Source organism: Choloepus didactylus, chromosome 2, assembly GCF_015220235.1.
Source record: "Choloepus didactylus isolate mChoDid1 chromosome 2, mChoDid1.pri, whole genome shotgun sequence".
Taxonomy (NCBI): Eukaryota; Metazoa; Chordata; class Mammalia; order Pilosa; family Megalonychidae; genus Choloepus; species Choloepus didactylus.
In genome coordinates, this window is record NC_051308.1 from 92,744,891 (window position 1) to 92,763,723 (window position 18,833).

Genomic DNA, 18,833 nt, shown 5'->3' on the forward strand with positions numbered 1-18,833 from the left:
ACGATAGTGGCATGGCGATGTATAAAGTGGGACATTAATTTTTTAAAAGAAATTCAAACCAGACTTCTGGAAGGTTTTTAAAGACTCTTGTTGGCAGTGTGAAAACAATCCCCCTGAGCTTGGCCCTGCCCAGCCTCACGTGGCCACCTCTTTCTCCCCCACACAAGGCTGGCTCCCCTGGTGTCTATAAACCTCCTTGGAGCTCGGGCATGTCACCCAAACAGCACGCAGCACAGCAGAGCTCCCCAAGGAAGACTTGCCCAGCCTCTGTGCTGAGGGCTTCTGTGCACATTGCTGCAGCTCCAGGCCCACGATGCCAGCTCTTGGGCTGCTGCTTCTGGCCTCCCTCGTGTGTGGCGTAGGGGCCAGGACAGCCCACCTCTGGAAGGCCAACGACCGGAGCAGCCGATGTCAGTACACCTTCAGTGTGGCCAGCCCCGACGAGTCCAGCTGCCCCGAGCTGGGTCAGGCCATGTCAGCCAACCAGGACCTGCAGAAAGACAGCAGCATCCAGTGCGCAGCCCTGGAGACCACAAGGCCGGGCTTAGCCACCTGGAGGGCCTCTTCCACCGGCTGGGTGTGGACCAGCCTGCCAGCCCCAGGAGAGCCAGGCGGAGCTGCTGAGGGAGCTGGACGCCCTGAGGAGGGAGCAGGACTGGCTGGAGACCCAAACCAGGGAGCTGGAGACCGCCTATAGCAAACTCCTCCTAGACAAGTCGGCTCTGGAGGAAGAGAATGTGGACCTGGCCAGGAGGTTGGAAAGCAGCAGCCAGGAGGTGGCGAGGCTGAGAAGGGGCCAGTGTCCCCAGGCCTGGAACGGCTCTCAGGACCTGCCATCAGACTCCAGGGAAGGTACGAGTGCGGAGATGAGGGGCTCCCGAGTTCAGCAGGTGATGTGGTTCATGATGACCTAGTACAGTGCCTAGACCTGCCCTTACCACTCTCTCCTTTCTGCCAGAGACTGACTCTCCAGCACAGGGCCAATGAATTAAGGAGAGCAAAGCAGTGTTATTAGTAATAATCTTTCATATATTATTAGTAATTTAACTCCTGATGGCTTTGTTTAGGTTAGTGGTTCTGAGTTCTTGTGGTTGTCTATGACAATGTTTTCATGTCCACAGCAAAATGAGACAAATAAGGACCAGGTGAGATGTATAAGTATAGGTATAGTATAGGTATAGGTGTATTATTAGTTTTGCCAACTGTCCTCTTTTGAATCTTTGTTCAGAGATTGTTATTCTTACCTTTCGTCTTAAAATGTGCTCTAGTCAGGAAACGACAATGATAATAGATGGTAGGATTTTTGTTTGTCTATTTTGTTTTGTTTGAACTTACAGGACAGTTGCAAAAATAATACAGACCCCATACAGAGAACTCTAACATACCACTACCCCCACCCCTAGATACCCAGATCCACCAATTTTAACATTTTGCCACATTATCTATCTATCCATCATCTATCTATCTATCTAATCTATCATCTATTTATCTAATCTTCTGAAATTTGAGAGCGAGTTGCACACATCATACTCCTTAAACACAAAATACTTCCTTATATATTTACTATGAAAAGGATAATCACTTATGAAATCACCTTTAGTGCAGTTATCAAGTTCAAAAAATTTAATATTGATATAAATCTTATATTCTATATTTCAATTTTTTCTTATGCCCCAATAATGTCCTTTTAAGTCTTTTCTCCTCCATTCTTAGATCTCATCCAGTATCATATATTGTATTTAATTTTCATCTCTTTTTTTTAATTGTGGAAACAAATATACAACATAATTCTTCCCATTCCAACAGCACCCAAGCATACCTTTGGTGGGATTAATCACATTCACAATTTTGCAGTATCCTCACCACCAACCACTCCGGGAACTTTCACTTCACCCCAAAAAGAAATCTTATACCCATTTTGCATTAACTTCCCGTTCCCCACCCCTGGTAAACTGTATTCTACTTTCTGTCTCTATAACTTTACATGTTGTCTGATATTTTCTTTGTGATTACCAAGGGGCTTAAATTTAGCATCCTAAATCTGCAACAATATAGTTTGTTTTGATACCAACTTAACTTCAATGTATACACAGACTATGTTCTATCCCCCCACCTTTATTAGTTCTTGTCACAAATTACTTATTTACATATTATGGGTCCAAAACCATTGATTTATCATTGCATTTTATGCATTTGCCTTTTAGATCCTATAAGAAGTAAAAAGTGGAGATACAAATAAAAACTACAGTAGTACTGATGTTTATATTTATTCATGTCATTATCTTTACCAGCAATCTTTCTTTCTTCAAGTGGCTTCACTCAATTGTCTACTGTCCTTTCCTTTCAACCTGCAGAACTTCCTTTAGAATTTCTTGTAAGCCAGTCTAGTGGTGACAAAGTCCCACAGTTTCTGTTTATCTGGGAATGTTTTAACCCCTTCCTCATTTTTTAAAGAGTTTTGCTGGATATAGAATTCTTGGTTGGCAAATTTCTGCTTTCAGTACTTAAATATGCCTTCCCACTGCCTTCTTTCCTCCATGGTTTCTGATGAGAAGCAGCACTGAATCTTACTGAGGCTCCCTTGTATGTGACATGTTGCTTCTCTCTTGAAGCTTTCAGAATTCTTTCTTTTGTATGGAAAGTTTCATTTTAAAATGGTGTAGTGTGGATCTATTTGGGTTTATCTTGTTTGGAGTTCATTGAGCATCTTGGATGTGTATATTCATGTCTTTCATTTAATTTGAGAAGTTTCATTTCTTTGAATATTCTCTCTGCCCCTTTCTCTCTTTCCTCTCCTTTTGGGATTCCCACAATGTGTATATTGATACATTTGATGGTGTCCCACAGGTTCCTCAGGCTCTGTTCACTTGTTTATTCTTTCTTCTTTCTATTTCTCAGACTGGATGATTTCAATAGCCTTATCTTGGAGTTCCCTGATTCTTTCTTCTGCCAGCTCCAATCTGCTGTTGAATCCCTCTAGGAAATTTTTAATTTCTGGCTCTGGTTACTTTTCATAATTTCCATCTCTTTATCGATATTTTATTTGTGTTGACCTGTCATTTTCATGATTTCCTTTAGTTCTTTGTCCACCTCTTCCTTTAGCTCTTTGAGCATATTTCAGACCATTTTTTAATGTCTTATCTGGAAGGTAGCAGATCTGATCCCCTTCATTGATGATTTCTGATGTTTTAACTTCTCCTTTGCCTGGATCATCACTTCCTGTTTCTTTGTATGTTTTATAATCTTTTTTGAAACCTAGATTTTTCTTTTTCTGGTGAAATTTCCAGTAATGTATTAGTTATGTATTGTGTAGCAAATTACCCCAAAACTTATTGGCTTAAAACGACAAACAATATCTCATACAATTTCTGAGGACTGTGATTCAGGGAGTTGCTTAGCTGGGTGTGGGAACCTGGCTATTTTGATATTTTAATGTGTTATCACAGGAATTTAGACTCTGAGGCATCTGTTCTTTAGCATGTACCGAGCTAGTATTACGACAAAGCTTTCCTTGAATGACAGGAGTTAACAACAACAACAACAACAATAACAACAACAACAAAATGAAAAACAGAAAACACCTTTCCCAGTCTTTTAGAGATTGACCTGTGGGAGTGCTGTCCTATAGAGCTTATCCATATAAAAAGTTTAGTGACTAGCTCTAGGCCAATGCATAGGGGCCTCCCTGGTCCTTTCTGTGCATGTGTCTTGTACGGGGCATGCATTTGTGGGCCCTAGGGAATCCCCCATTTAAGTGGCTAGGAATGTCACGTCTTTCCTAGAATCCCAGGCACTGCACTGTATGTCCTACAGCCAACAATCCCTTGCCCCGGCAGCCACTTGACTGCTCTCCCATAGTGTGCTATAGAGAGCTCCATGAGCTGCCTTCTACACACAGAGCAAGTTATGGGCAGTGAGTCCCTCAGGCCACCACCAGACAGATTGGGCCAGACAGCCCTGCTCTGTTACTCTGTTCCCTCTGGAACTGGGAGCAGGGATCTGTACTGGGAGCACAGGCTGGCTCTGAGCCAGTGGGAGTGAGGTGAGGGGTGGGGGGAGCCAGCAAGGCAATATGAGATCCTTGAGATCCTACTGCTTTTAAGTAGCCTTTTCCTTGATTCGGTGCTCGCCCTATTACTGCAGTCCTTTAACTGTTTTCTGGAGCTTTGAGAACAATGTTTCTGCCACTTTTTACTGGCTGCTCAAAGCTGTGGGAAAACAGATCTGTGAATTTTCTCACTCCACTTTCTTGATTGGGGCAGAGCCTATTTGTTTTTAATGTCTTTCCTTGGCAAAATAAAGAGATGGTGATCCTCTGTCACTTCTCTCAATACGTTATTTTGGAAAGTTTCCAAATATTTGTGCAATTCGAGAACCTCTGCTTTAAGTCACCAGACAATGTCCTGGGGTGGCTTTTTCCAACAGATGCTCTTCTGTTCGTCCTGGTCCCTGCTTGCTGGAAGCTGAGTCTGTGCCAGTGGGTGAGGGGAGGGGAAGGAACTCCCCCAGCAGTTGGGGAGACAGTATTTGTGCCATTTTGTGTGTGTGTGTGCAAGTTGAGCTCCCAAGTATTCATTCTTTAGAATTTTCTAACATGAGGAACCAAGAAGGAAAATTTAGATTGTGGGACAATTATTTCAGACTCTTAAAAGATGTTGACCTCAGGAAAGAAAGAAAGAAAGACAAAAGGGAAAGACCTGTTCTAGATTAAAGGAGATTAAAGAGACGTGCTAACAGTAAGCACCACACGATCCTGGATTGGCTCCTACATCAGCGGATAATTGAAGAAATTTGAATATGGACCGTTTACTAGATTATATTACTGTATTAATGTTCAGCTTCCTGGGTAGGATCATGGAACTGAGACTATGTGGGAGAATATCCAAGTTCTTAGGAAATACATGCTCATGTACTTCAAAGTCAAGTGCCAAAATGTCTGCAATTTGCTTTTGAATGATTCAGCAAGGACTATAAATATATCAAGACCAAGAAAAAGAAAGGTTAAGCGAATGTGGTGAAATATTAACCATTTAGGGGAACCATATGTGGGGTCTTATCGTGCTATTCTTTCAGCTTTGAAAATTTTCAAAATAAAATGATGGGAAAATAGTTTTTTGAAAGCTTTCTCATTCCTCAAAAAGCTAAACATAGACTTACCACATGACCCAGCAATTCCACTCATAGTTTCATAGCCAAAAGAATTGAAAGCAGGGACTTAAACAGTTAATTGCACACCAGTATTCTTAGAGGCATTCTTCACAATTGCTAAAAGATGGAATTAACCCAGATGAATGGATGAACAAAATGTGATACATACATACAATATAATATTATTAGTGCATAAAAAGGAATGACATTCTGATACATGCTATAACATGGATGAACCTTGAAAGCCTTATGTTGAGTAAAATAAACCAGACACAAAGGACAAATATTGTATGATTCTACTTATATGAAATACCTAGAAAAGCAAATTTATAGAGACAAAAAGTTGATTACAGACTACTGGGGGCTGAGGGAAGGAGGAAGGAGGTACTACCTAATAGGTACAGAGTTTCTCTTTGGGGTGATGAAAAAATTTGGGTAATGAATGGTGGTGAGGGTACACACATTATGAATTTTATTAATACCAATGAACTGTATACTTAAAAATGGTTAAAATGGGAAATTTTATGTTATATATACACATATTACATATATATGTTACCCCACACATGCACACACATGCCCACACAAAAGCTTTCTACCTGAAAGCAAGATCTGAATAGCTGTGAAGCTAGAAAACCTAAAAGTCACTGCCGGAGTGCAATCTTGGGTAAGTCTTTTAACCCTCTGCATTTTAGTTTTTTATCTGTAAAAGGGCAGTGAAAATTCCTTCTGTAAATAATAATTTTTGTGGTGTTCAAATAAATTAACTTTATAAAGTATAAAGGAATTTTTAAATCCTTTATTAGGGTTGGAAGAGATCCAATTCCAAATTTTGCAATTAAGGAAAGTGAAGTCTGAAGATGCTAAGGGAGCCGAGGTTGCACAGCTGATTAGTGGAGAGCTCAGACTTGAACTTGAGTCTCTGAGGACAAATTAAATCATCCTTATTCCTAGGAGTGTTATGAGGCACTCATTATTTCAGACTGGTAACTGAACGAGGTTACATTCGCAACGAAAACCCACATGTGTTTATGTGTGTGGTATATGTATGTGTGAAAGCGGAGGCGATGTTTCACCTCTTGTGTTGTCTTGTGGTCATTTAACAAGTGTTGGGAATTTATTGGACATGTTCTCTAACTTTATATTTCTTGTCCTTTTCGGCTGCTCTACTATTAAAATAAGCATAAAATCCTATTATAATGAACTCCAAACTTGGAAGTTATTTTCAGTAGTAGATTTTTTCATGAGCATGAAATTGTATTAGACCTGGAGAGGGACCTAGCAAGCATCTGGTGCCACTGGTTCATTTTTTCAGACGTGGAGACTGAGGCCCAGAGAGGATACGGAACGTGCCCACAGCCACCTAGCCAGCTAGCAGCAGAGCAGGCCTAGGATTCAAGCCTACCTGAGGTCAATGACCTTCCAGAATCCCCAGCTGTCCTCTCGTTTATAGACTTTAAAGACGAAAGACAGAAAAGTACATTTAATCATCGGGGAAAGAAATATTTGGAACAAAAGTTGTCTTCAGGATCCTAGATCTGGGGGCAAAGTGGTATTTTCGGGGGCTGAAATTTGAGTGTGGGTGCTTTTATGTAGGGATGCCAATACTGGGGGGTTAACAGTAAAGGGGATGAGGGCTTAGTGTGGCTGAGTAAACAAAGGTAAGGCCTGAGAAGGTGGACATTTCCTTATCCCACCAATAATTCAAACCGTCACCATCATTTCCTTTACCATGTAATCGTTACAAAGAAAAAGATCTCCTCAGAACAGTGGAAATCATGCACACACACATAATGTAAAATATATTTAATATCTACTAAATTATATAGAATCTCTAAGAAACATAATTGTCAAAATAAATAATATAAACATAAAATATATTTCTATATAAATTTTATAGCAATTGTTATATAGCGGAATATTGTTGATAAATATTTCAAGTAAGCCCTGAGTAGAAAAATACAGTCTACCAAAAGATAAATTAGGGTTGGTTATTGGTTCACAAGAGAAGCCCCACTTTCCCCTTGTGTCTCCTCTGCAATAGATACAGAGGGCAGAGCCATGTGGCGGTGGTTTATATGGAATGGGACCCAGTAAGAGAAGTGGGGGACAGGGGAGAGTGAGACAAAGAAGGAAGAAAAGCCAATAAGGGCAGGCATTCTCAAGACAGTCACGACAGCGGGCAGTGGAAGCTTGATCCCACCAAGACCTTGTGGGCAGCTGCATAGAAGGTGGGCAGAAGAAGGGAGCATTTATCTGTGGGTCTGATCCCCCTCAGCCAAGGGTTACCCCATGGGATATATCGCACTTTCATAATAAGCAGATGTGGGCGCCAGGCAGGTCTTGCAGACTTCCCACACTGTGAGTTAGAGACGCTGGGCCAGGAGCTGAGACAGGTGCCAGCAGGTGACACCTGTGTGACGCAGGTTGCCACCTGGAAAAAGGTGGGTGTACAGGATGTGAGGCAGGAAGCCAAGGTGTCCAACACAAGTGCTGCTGTTCCCTCAAATGGGTTATTGTGCATATTAGAAATAACAAGGGGAGGAGCTAGTCCTAAGGACTTCTTTTGCTTGAGATCCACTATTATTTTAACATGTCATTCAATGATCAAAATGTCAACTTGTACATAACGTGTCTCTAACACACATTGCCTCTGGAGAAGTTCATATTACAGCATCCAGAGCAATAGCCTGTGAGCTAATCTTCACTTTCCTAGAGTTTTCAAGCAACATGTACATATGTTGTGAACACCTTTCTTTTTCTTCGTTCTCTTTATTTATGTAATATTGACCTAACTTTTCAGCCAATGACAGAAAATAACCATAAAATTCATTACAATGTCATTTGCCAATATATAAAAAGGCATCTTAATGAGTTAATAAATTCATTTTCCATGTTAAACTCTCCAGAATATGGGTCTATAAAGTGGAGGTAAGGGGGATAGGGAACAGCATGCAGAGAATTTCCAGACTTTTGTAAGAGACATGTATTTTTAAATCATACAAGGACTGAATTTTAATAGGAAAAAAAAACAAAAGTCTTAAAAATTCTAATTGGCTGATACAAGATAGTCAATATTTTCATGATCTCTTTTTGGTTTTCCCTACATTCAGAATGAAAAGTAAGTGATATTGAAACATTCAAGAGAAATTTTTGACATATCTTTATTGCAGACCTTTTTATTTACAGTTTCTTACATAATCTTCAAAGCAACCTTACGTTTGTGCAGCTAATTATTATGAGGCTCAGAGAGGTTAACTAACTCTCCCAAAGTCACACAGCTGATAAATGACAGGGCTGAACTAGCAAGCTTTGACTTCTAGCCCAATGCAGGTCTTTGCCACATCTTGGCTCTTGTGTCCTCTCCCACAGACTTCGGTCCTCATGCCAGACAGCTCCACTCTGAGAGCCTGCCCACTGCCAGATGCTCCTGGCTGTAAAGGCATGAGGCCTTCACCATCCAACCATTGCACCTGCCAACTGAGAACTGGCCTTCAGCCATTCTGGAAGCCATTCCATGACATTATTTTTTAATATGGTTCTTGTTTTTACCAAAGAAAGCATGAGGCAGGGTTCCTGCAAAGAATGAGGGGGGAGAGAGAGAGAGAGAGAGAGAGAGAGAGAGAGAGAGAGAGAGAGAGAGAGAGAGAGAGAGCTGGAGGATTCCTTGCTCAGAGCCCTGAGGGCCCTGGTGGAGCCAGGAATGCAGGACCTGCCAGTCCCCTGTATTGGCTCGTCTTTGGGACAGGGAGAGGAAGAGCTGGTGGGAGGAAGACTGGGCTCACTGGGTGGACTGCCTGGGACTGCCCATTGGACTCCCAGCTTAGCTCCAAGAGTGGGTCACTCTGCAAAGTGTTGAGTAATCTTTTGAGATTCTTGTAAAGCCTCCTTTAGCAGTCTGGGTCCAGGTAGGAGACAAAAACCACACAATAGGTTAAGCAGGAGAAATTTAATAGAAAGGAGTATTAACCATGATGAAAAATGTAAGATACAAGAAAACTCTGTATGTTACCCTAGGACTGACAAGGAGCACCCAGAGAAGAGTAACCTTGGAAGCGTTCAGACCTCACTTGCTCAGGTGAGGCCCAGCCCATCAGATAGCAGATTAGTTGGCTTGTTTGGCCAGGCCAGAGCTGGTCTGGAGCTGCAACAGGTCACTCTCTCGAGTGCTGGCGAGGAACAGGCGACCAGCAACCAGTGTCGTGCACGTGCGTGGGAGTCCTGCAGAGCGCGCCCGGGGACTCGCAGCAGAGTCCTAGGCGATTTAACAGGCGGGAGGTATTTAGAGCATTGAGGTTGCGAACAGGATCTGTGGTTTCCGTGTTGAGAGAGCTGTGGGAAATTCTTCACCAGGCCGAACCTGCAAAGACACGGGAGAACCGTGTTCTGGGCAGTGGCTGGGGCAGCGCTCCACCAGCAGTCCATACACACATATCGCTGACCGGCCTGCGGGAAACTGCAGTGTCTCTCCAGCGCCACCTACTGAGACAGCGCAACATCGTGCTCAGGCTAGAGGAGAAAGGCCTTGCTTCTCACAGCACACGTGCAGTTTAGTTCAGAGGCAACAGGTTGTTAACTGACACGGAAGGTTCACAACTGTCATAGCCTTGACAGAATGGGTTCAAGTCCTAGCCCCACCACTTACTAACTATGGGATTTTAGGCAAGTTACTTAACCTCTCAGCCTCAGTTTCCTCATTTGCAAAATGAGGATCATAACGTACACGTTCAGGTCTGTTATGAGGAACAGAGAGAATGAACATCAGCCTGGTGCCTGGCTCATAATAGGAACTTAACGAGTAGTGGCAGTAATTAATTTTTATTAGGTGCACACTGCAGCCCTAAAATCTTATTTTCTTTTCTCTGAAACGTTTTTTTTCCTTTATTACGGAAGTTGTCTTTGTAACAGAACTATCATGTGAAAAATATAGGATTCCCATATACTACCCTATTATTAACACCTTGTGTTCCAGTTTGTTAATGCTGCTGGGATGCAAAATACCAGAAATGGATCGGCTTTTATAAAGGGTGTTTATTTGATTACACTGTTATAGTCTTAAGGCCATAAAGTATCCAAGGTGACACATCAGTAATCAGGTACCTTCACTGGAGGATGGCCAATGGGATCCAGAAAACCTCTGTTAGCTAGGAAGGCATGTGGCTGGCATCTACTCTGGAGTTCTGGTTTCAAAATGGCTTTCTGCCAGGACGTTCCTCTCTGGGCCACAGCTCCTCCTCAAAACGTCACACTCAGTTGCTCTTGGGGTTTTTGTCCTCTCTTAGCTTCTCTGGAGCAAGAGTCTGCTTTCAATGGCCATCATCAAACTGTCTCTCATCTGCAGCTCCTCTCTCAGCTCCTTTGTGTTCTTCAAAGTGTCTTTCTTGGCTGTAGCAAGCTTGCTCCTTCTGTCTGATCTTATATAGTGCCCCAGTAATTTAATTCAGACCCACCCTGAATGGGCAGGGCCACATCTCCATGGAAATTATCTAATCAGAGTTATCACCCACAGTTGGTTGGGGTGCATCTCCATGGAAACAACCTAATCCAAAGATTCCAATTTAATCAACACTAATATATCTGCCCCCACAAGATTGCATCAAAGAACATGGCTTTTTCTGGGGGACATAACATATACAAACCGGTACACCTTGCATTGGTGTGGAACATTTGTTACAACTGATGATAACATTTTTATAATTGTACTATTAACTATAATCCATGCTTTAACTTAGGGTTCACTGTGTAGTGTAGTTCCACAGATTTTTAAGAAAAATTTATTGTTACCATATATACAATCTAACATTTTCTCCTTCAATCATATTCAGGGATTTATTTCAGTGCCTTTAATTACGTTCACAATGTTGTGCTGCCATCACCATTATCTGTGAAAGAAGGGAGCCCATTCCGTCCTCTGCATTCCTGCAAAAGAAAGTTTTATTCTACTCATTTCTACAGGTTTTTATAGCATACAAGGTAGTTTCCTACATAACTGTTTTCAGGTATTTCAGGGAGGGTATATATTTTTTAAAGCCATAAGGTGTATTTACATGCCTTTAATCTCAAGGGACAATTTCTTTGGGGCTAGACGGGAGATAGCAGGAGTGGGAGACAGGAGCACGGAAGGAGCCCAGCAAGAGCTCAGAGACTATTCCCTTATCTAAATTGCTGTCTGGCACCAGACATGCAAAGCTTTTGGCCTTTTCCCAGCCTGGTGCCCTCCTTCAGGCTTCCAGATTTTGGGAAATGAACCCTATGTATAATCTATCAAGCCAGGGGAACTTCCGTGTCTCCGCAATTATCCATTACCAAAAATATTTAATCATTCCAGATAGGAACCCCATACATTTTAAGCCTTAACTTCCCATTTCCTACCCCTCCCCAGTAACCTATATTCTAAATTCTGACTTTGACAGCACCAGGTAATATAAATAATTTATATAAAAATGCTTTGGAATGCAGAAAGCAGGATAAATGCCTGTTAATCATCTCCTTCCAAAAGGAAGCTGTCTCCCAGTGTTTAGTTCCCAGTCACAGGAAGTCACCTGTGAAAATGCCTGTTTTCTCACTTTCGTTATTTCCCCCCTATAGTGAAAAGGAAGTATTTCTTAAGTTTCTTCCTGTTGCCTTACAGGTGCGTACCTCTACTATTCTCCATACACATCTTTTCTCAGGCAATGATTACATTATATAACCATCCCAGCTATATTCACAGAATAAAATAATTTGTATCAAATGCAGAGAGGAAGGAGCTGGGTGCAGGGGAGGGTTGGCTCACAGCAACTTTGTGTGACAACTGTGGAGCACCTGGCTGAAGGGCAGGGAGCTGGGGGTGGAGTGGGGAATTCCCCCGGCCTTTTGTCCACCACTGCAGTATTTCTAACATCACATTGCCTAATACCAACCCCAGTATTCTGAGTATAAATTGAAACCATTAAAGAAGTTTGAATTATCTTGAGGCGTAGACTGCAATGGTCCAAGGAGAAATGCAAGTGAAAGAAAAACAGGTAAACTCTGGGATCATGCTTGATGACTTTGAGAGAAATTGTCCTGACTGGAGTTTACCAGAATCTCTGAGCCTCTTGGCAGCATAGGAGGTTGGACAGGTAAGTGTTGCCAGGTTGCTCCCGACAGACAGAGGTCAGGGGTGTACCGTGTTTTAGGCCTAAGAGAGAAGTGATGGCCATGGAAGAAGCAAAGATGGAGAGGATGAAGGAAGGCCAGGGTCTCAGGAGGCAGGCTGGGTTGCAAACAGCTCTGCCATCCCCTTGTACACGTAGGGGGTTTACTCACTTTTACCTTTTTCCAGGAGCACAGGAGAACAGGAAACCTCAGGCATCCTGTCCCCCTCCCACACAGCCCAATTCCTTGGCAGAGGTGGGTGGGTGGCTGGCACTGGGAGGGGAGGGAAGCTGTTGGTGCAGACCCAGGGTGGGTCTAGGGACCTCCCTCTGACCCAGGGGGTGGGCTCTGCCCTGGGCACCCTCCTAGGCCAAGGTACACTCTTCCTCGAATGAAGAGCAGAGTTTCCTCAGATACACAGTTTCTCAGTCAGGGAGACAGGAGTTTCAGGGAAACAGATATTCCAGGATGCACCAGGAGCAATTTGGATTTGCCAAGAGCCTGGTTCCCAGTGCACAGCCTGGAATAAATCCTGGTTACTCCTCCGTCAAGAGGACTTCGCCAGATTATGAATTCCTGAAGGACATAGGCCAATCATATTTTATTCACTTTTTATCTCTGGTACTTAATACAGGCCTTTTTGCACTTCTGAAGGCTGACAAAATGGGTGGGTGAACAGCACTTGTGGATTCAAGGCTGGGGAGACTTACAACCTACCATGCCCTTGGCTGTTGGGGAAATCACAGACCCTGTTAATTGGTCATCACCCAAAACTCTCCTACCCCTACCTCCTCTGGGGAAGTCACAAACACACACTAAGTGGCCATCCGTCCTCCAGCCTTCAGCTACCCCCACCTCCTTTTCTATCGTGTGCCTTTCTGCAGAAGGGAATATATTAAGTCTAATGAAAGAGCCCAGCCAGACCTTAAACCTGGAAACCAGGAACAAGCAGCCCTGGATGCTAATCAAGGCAGGAATTCTCAGTGGCAGGGAGGGCTCCCTCCTGCTAGGGTGGATAAACACCACACTTGAACAGCATAGTTTGGTCTCTCTTCTCTGTTGCAAAGTAGAGCATGCAGAGCTGCCATGCATCTACCCCGACCCAGAGCAGTTTTCAGCCTCCCTGGCCTTCTTTCTTCCCCTGCCCTTCTGGACCTTTTGTGCCGGGTAAATAACAAAGAGGTTATTTGCCCTTCTGGACTCTTTATGCCGTGCAAGTAACAGAGAGGTCATTTGCTGAAAGTTCCTTTGGTGTCCTGCGCCTGTGTCCCCAAAAAGCTCTGTTGTAGCCACTCGCTCCACAGTGGGGGCACTCCCAATTACCTCTGGAGTTGGAGGTGCATATCCTAGATGTCCTCCTGGCCTCACAATTTGGTCCAAGGGTGTTAATGACCTGTGCTCACCTGGCCCACTGAGGGATAGCTCAGGGGCTGGGAGGACCCCCAACCCTCCAGAGCATTCACGCTGTTAGGGAGGCTTGTTTAACAGCTGCAGCACACAAAGGCAGGGGGTTGAGGGGATGCAGCCGGGATCAGGAGAGGGCATTTGAATGAGGGCTCAGCTGGGCCCAGCTGCCCTGCTGGAACAAACAGCTGGCCCCCAGCCCCAAGGCCCGGCCCAAGCCTGAGAGCCTGTTAGCTAAGTGTTTTCTTCAGGTCCTTTCAGGGAGAAAACTTTTCTCATGCTGTAATTCACCAAAGCTAAACTGCAGCAACTATAAGAAGGCACCCTGATTCCAGAGATATGAAAGAGTGTGTGACTTAAGATTGATGAAATGTGGTACACCCAGAAGGGTTAGGAATTGTCCATTGGAATCTTCTGTGCCTGGGATATAAATTTAGGAGAGTTGAACAAACAAATGATAAAGACAGAAAATGTCTTCCTGACCTTCTCTCGGCTCTGTTGGAGCACAGCCTCGCGCATTGCACTGACTTCCCTCCCACTTGTCCTGGACACCTGAGAATACTGAGTTGTGAGCTGGCAGTCACTGAGGGGCAGAGAATGACTGAGAAGCTCAGCAAGGGAAAGGACCAAGCCTGCTCCTTGTGGTTTTCGCTTTGGCCTTGTATTCAGGGACTGCTGTTTGACCATAACCCTAAGTAAAAGTGGAGAAGTGTGACGACATGCCATGATGGCTGAAGACCTTCTCTAAATTCCTAAAGGAATACTGCACACGCCCTCTCTTTCATATCCCAAACTGGTCTCAAAAAGCAACTTAGATCAAACTGTAACCCAGTAGTCTTGACTCTTGACGACGATTGTATAACTATGTAGCTTACAATGGGTGATAGTGTGATTGTGAAAACCTTGTGGATCACACTCCCTTTACCCAGTGTATGGATGGATGAGTAGAAAAAAAACTAAATGAAAAAGATTGGGATGGGGGGATAATTTGGGTGTTCTTTTTTACTTTTATTTTTTATTCTTATTTTTATTCTTCCTGGTGTAGGGAAAATGTTCAAAAATAGATTGGGATGAATGCACAATTATTCGATGGTACTTTGAACAGTTGATTGACACCATGGATGACTGTATGATATGTGAATATATCTCAACAAAACTGAATTTTTTAAAAAAGCAACTTAGAGTATTTCAACCAGTCAATAGAAGCTTAATCTGTTACTTCTTACAGGAATATTTGCATTATGACAAAAGGAATGAAAATTCTTTAAGTCAAGTAGGGACTTGTTAATTATTGAATTCTAGACCCCTCTAATGTCCCTAAAATCACACCTCATAGATCCATAAATTAGCTCTTCTAATGAGAATTATTTTAATTGTGTAAACGTTACTTTATTTCAAATACCCTACTCTATGCCATGCAGACTGCCATGCAATTTATTATTATCTTTTAGCTTTTTATTATGGAGTTTTCAAACATTCACAAAAACAGAGAGAGCAAAACAAATTCCAACGTACCCACATCCAGCTCCCACAGTCACCAACACAGCCCAATCTTGCTTTACCAATCCCGCCCTCTCTCCCTCTCCCCATTATCTTAAAGCAGATCTCAGACATTGTATCTTTGGAAACGTATTTAAATGCCATCCTCACATGGTCAATCCTTGGACCATTTCTCCTCACAGTGCCATTTTGTTTCTTTAAGTTTCTTAATGGAATTTGGAGAATTTGGACTTCCAGGAACTGAAATCTGAATTGACTGAGGTTCCTGCTTCCTGAATCTTGAAAGAGAGCCCATCCAGTCATCCCAGGAGCAAAGAGGGAGACATGGGTATGAAGTGAGATTTCTTCCCTGATGTGCCCACTGGGGCCTGATCCACGTGTAGTTCCATGTTCACAGGCCAGCCCACTCAGGGGGGCAAGGAAGTAACTCCCATGGGAGCAGAGGCAGGGGCAGGGGGATGGGACGGACCCTCCTCTTTCTGCCTTGCAGGACAGCTGGCAGGGAGTCAGCCTTGGCTAGCACAGCCCTGTATCTTGCCACCCTCACTTTGGGCTGGGCTGGGCTGGGCAATGGGAAAGATGAGGGATGTGGTTATTTCGCCCATTTGATAGTTACATAGAATTAATTACACCTGAGAATTACATTTTGCAGCCGCACTTAGCTCTTCACAGTCTGCTTCTAAGGGCATCGTTACCAAACTGTGGGCTTAGAAAAAGTGCTATTCACCCTTCTCCAAAGTGTTCTCTGAAAGCTTGACCTTAAGATTAAGACTGTGGTTTTCAGAAGCTGTGACTATCTGTGTTATTGATTATTGCTAGCACGGAAGGGCATGCATAGGGATGGGGAGTTATGAAATACTCAAAATATGATTCTCTGGGTTGTGAACAGCAAAATGTCTACCTTCTGAAAGGAAATTGAAGGTGCCCATTAAAGCACAGAGATTTGTTGTGATTCAGCTAAATCTAAATCTCCAACCTTCTCTTCATTAAACATTTTTAAAAATTATATTCAGGTTTTATTTTATTAAAATGATGCATGAAATTTGTGGCTCATTGGTTAGGGCTAGAAAAATTTTGTTTTATAGAGATTATTCTTATCATAAGTTGATTTTTTTTGTCTCACACTTTTTAAATCATGAAACAAATGAGACATAAAAGTCATAAAGTGTAATACAAAGAGCATCCATGAGTCCACTGCCCAGGTCAATACAAATACAGTTGAGGCTGCCTGTGTAGCCTTTGTCCTTACAACTGATACTGCTAAGTTCAACTCATTATCAATTACCGAGTTAGCATTTACTCTATATTGTATAATCAATATTTAATACTCACTAACAGCTCTATTTCCCAGAATGCTGTTATTATCGTCCTTTTACAAATAAGAAAACAGGCTTAGAGAGCTAAGTAATTCATTGAAAGTCACACAGCCAGTAGGTGGCAAAGCCCAGAGTTAAGCCCATACTGAATCTAGGGCCCTTACTTTTTTTTTTTTTTAATGTAATTTTATTGAAATATATTCACATACTATACATTCATCTAAAGTGTACAACAGTTGTTCACAATTTCATCATATAGTTGCATATTCAACACCACAATCAATTTTTGAACATTTTCATTACACCAAAAAAATTAAAATAAAAAGAAGAACAAAAATAAAAGTAACAGAGAACACTCAAAACATCCCATATCCCTCCTCCCCCATTTCCTTTTTTAAAATTTTTTAATAGAAATATATTCACATACCATACAATCATCCAAAGTTAAAGCAATTGTTCACAGTATCATCATGTAGTTGTATATTCATCACCACAATCAATTTTTGAACATTTTCATTACTCCAAAAAGTAAAAATGAGAATAAAAAGTAAAAAGAATACTTAAAACATCCCATATCCCCTTCCTCCATATTATTCACTTACTTTTTGTCCCAATTTTTTCTACTGTTTTATCCATACATGGGGTAAAGGGAGTGTGAGTCATTAGGTTTTCACAATCACATGGTCACACCATATAAACTATATAGTTATATGATTGCTTTCAAGAATCAAGGATACTGGATTGCAATTCAACAATTTCAGATATTTCCTTTTAACTATTCTAATAAACTAAAAACTAAAAAGGGATATCTATATAATGCATAAGAGTCATCCCCAGAATGACCTCTCGACTCCATCTGAAATCTCTCAGCCACTGAAACCTTATTTTCTTTCGATTCTCTTCCCCTTTTTGGTCTAGAAGTCTTTCTCAGTCATATGATGCAGAGTCTAGGCTCATCCCCGGGAGTCAGATTCCACTGCCAGGAAGAATTTATACCCCTGGGAGTCGTGTCCTACGTAGCGGGGAGGGCAGTGAGTTTACCTGCCAAGTTGGCTTAGAGAGAGAGGCCACATCTGAGCAACAAAAAAGAAGCCCTCTGGGGGTGGATCTTAGGCACAATTATGAATAGGCTTAGCCTCTCCTTTGCAGTAACAAGCTTCATAAGGGCAAGCCCCAAGATCGAGGACTCAGCATACTAAATTGGTAGTCCTCAATGTTTGTGAGAATATCAGTAATAACCCAGGTGGGGAAGTACAACATTTCTGCATTTTTCCCCAGTCCCTCCGGGGGGCCCTGCAAATACATTTTTATTCTCTGCCCAAATTATCTTGGGATGTATTGGGATTTCACCCTAACTTGAATAAACCAACAAGGTCTCACTCCCTAGACAAGGCTCTATGTAACTATGGCATTTAAGTAAACTGACCATGCAAGTTAAACCATATAGTGTGCTACACAAAACTCAGACCTTGCTTTTACTTGTTCTGCAATGCCTCCACTTCCACATCGTCACTCTCTGTATTTGGAAAGATTATGGATAAATGTACTTTTTTCCCTCAATTCTCCAGAATGCGGAGAACTGGTTTGGGTAGGAGAGCCTGTCACTCTGAGAACAGCTGAGGCAATCACTGGCAAGTACGGCATGTGGATGAGAGACCCCAAGCCCACCTACCCCTGTACTCAGGAGACAACATGGAGAGTCGACACTGTTGGCAGGCATCCACCGTTTTCGAGCACGACCTCGGCAGCCAATTCGTGCACGGGTACCCTTCCAAGGTTCACGTGCTGCCCACGCCGCTGGAAAGCACCGACGCAGTGGTGTACAAGGGAAGCCTCTATTTTCAGGGACCCATGTCAAGAACTGTAATCACGTACGAGCTGCACACCAAGACAGTGAAGGCTGAGAAGGACATCCCTGGGTCCGGCTACCACGGGCAGTTCCCGTATTCTTGGCGCGGCTACATGGACATTGACTTAGCTGTGGACGAGAAAGGCCTCTGGGTCATCTACAGCACCGAGGAGGCCAAAGGCGCCATCGTCCTTTCCAAACTGAGAGCAGAGAATCTGGAGCTCGAACGAACCAGGGAGACGAACATCCATAAGCAGTCAGGCACCGCCTTCCTCATCTGTGGCACCCTGTACACCGTCAGCAGCTACTCGTCTGCTGATGCGACTGTCAACTTTGCTTACGACACAGGCACAGGCAGTGGCAAGGCCCTGACCATCCCATTCAAGAACTGCTTCGAGTACAGCAGGATGATTGACTACAACCCCCTGGAGAAGAAGCTCTTTGGCTGGGACAACTTCAACATGGTCACCTATGACATCAGGCTCTCCAAGAGATGA

The 18,833-nt window shown here is 43.0% G+C and overlaps 1 protein-coding gene across 1 annotated transcript; it reads left to right on the forward strand.

Moving 5' to 3' along the window:
- The first annotated feature begins 313 nt into the window (after window positions 1-313).
- On the forward strand, window positions 314-18,833 carry MYOC (myocilin). Its single transcript, XM_037806849.1, is given in 6 exon segments — window positions 314-530; window positions 533-598; window positions 601-852; window positions 15,374-15,499; window positions 18,056-18,199; window positions 18,202-18,833. Coding segments are annotated over 6 exon segments (1,437 nt in total).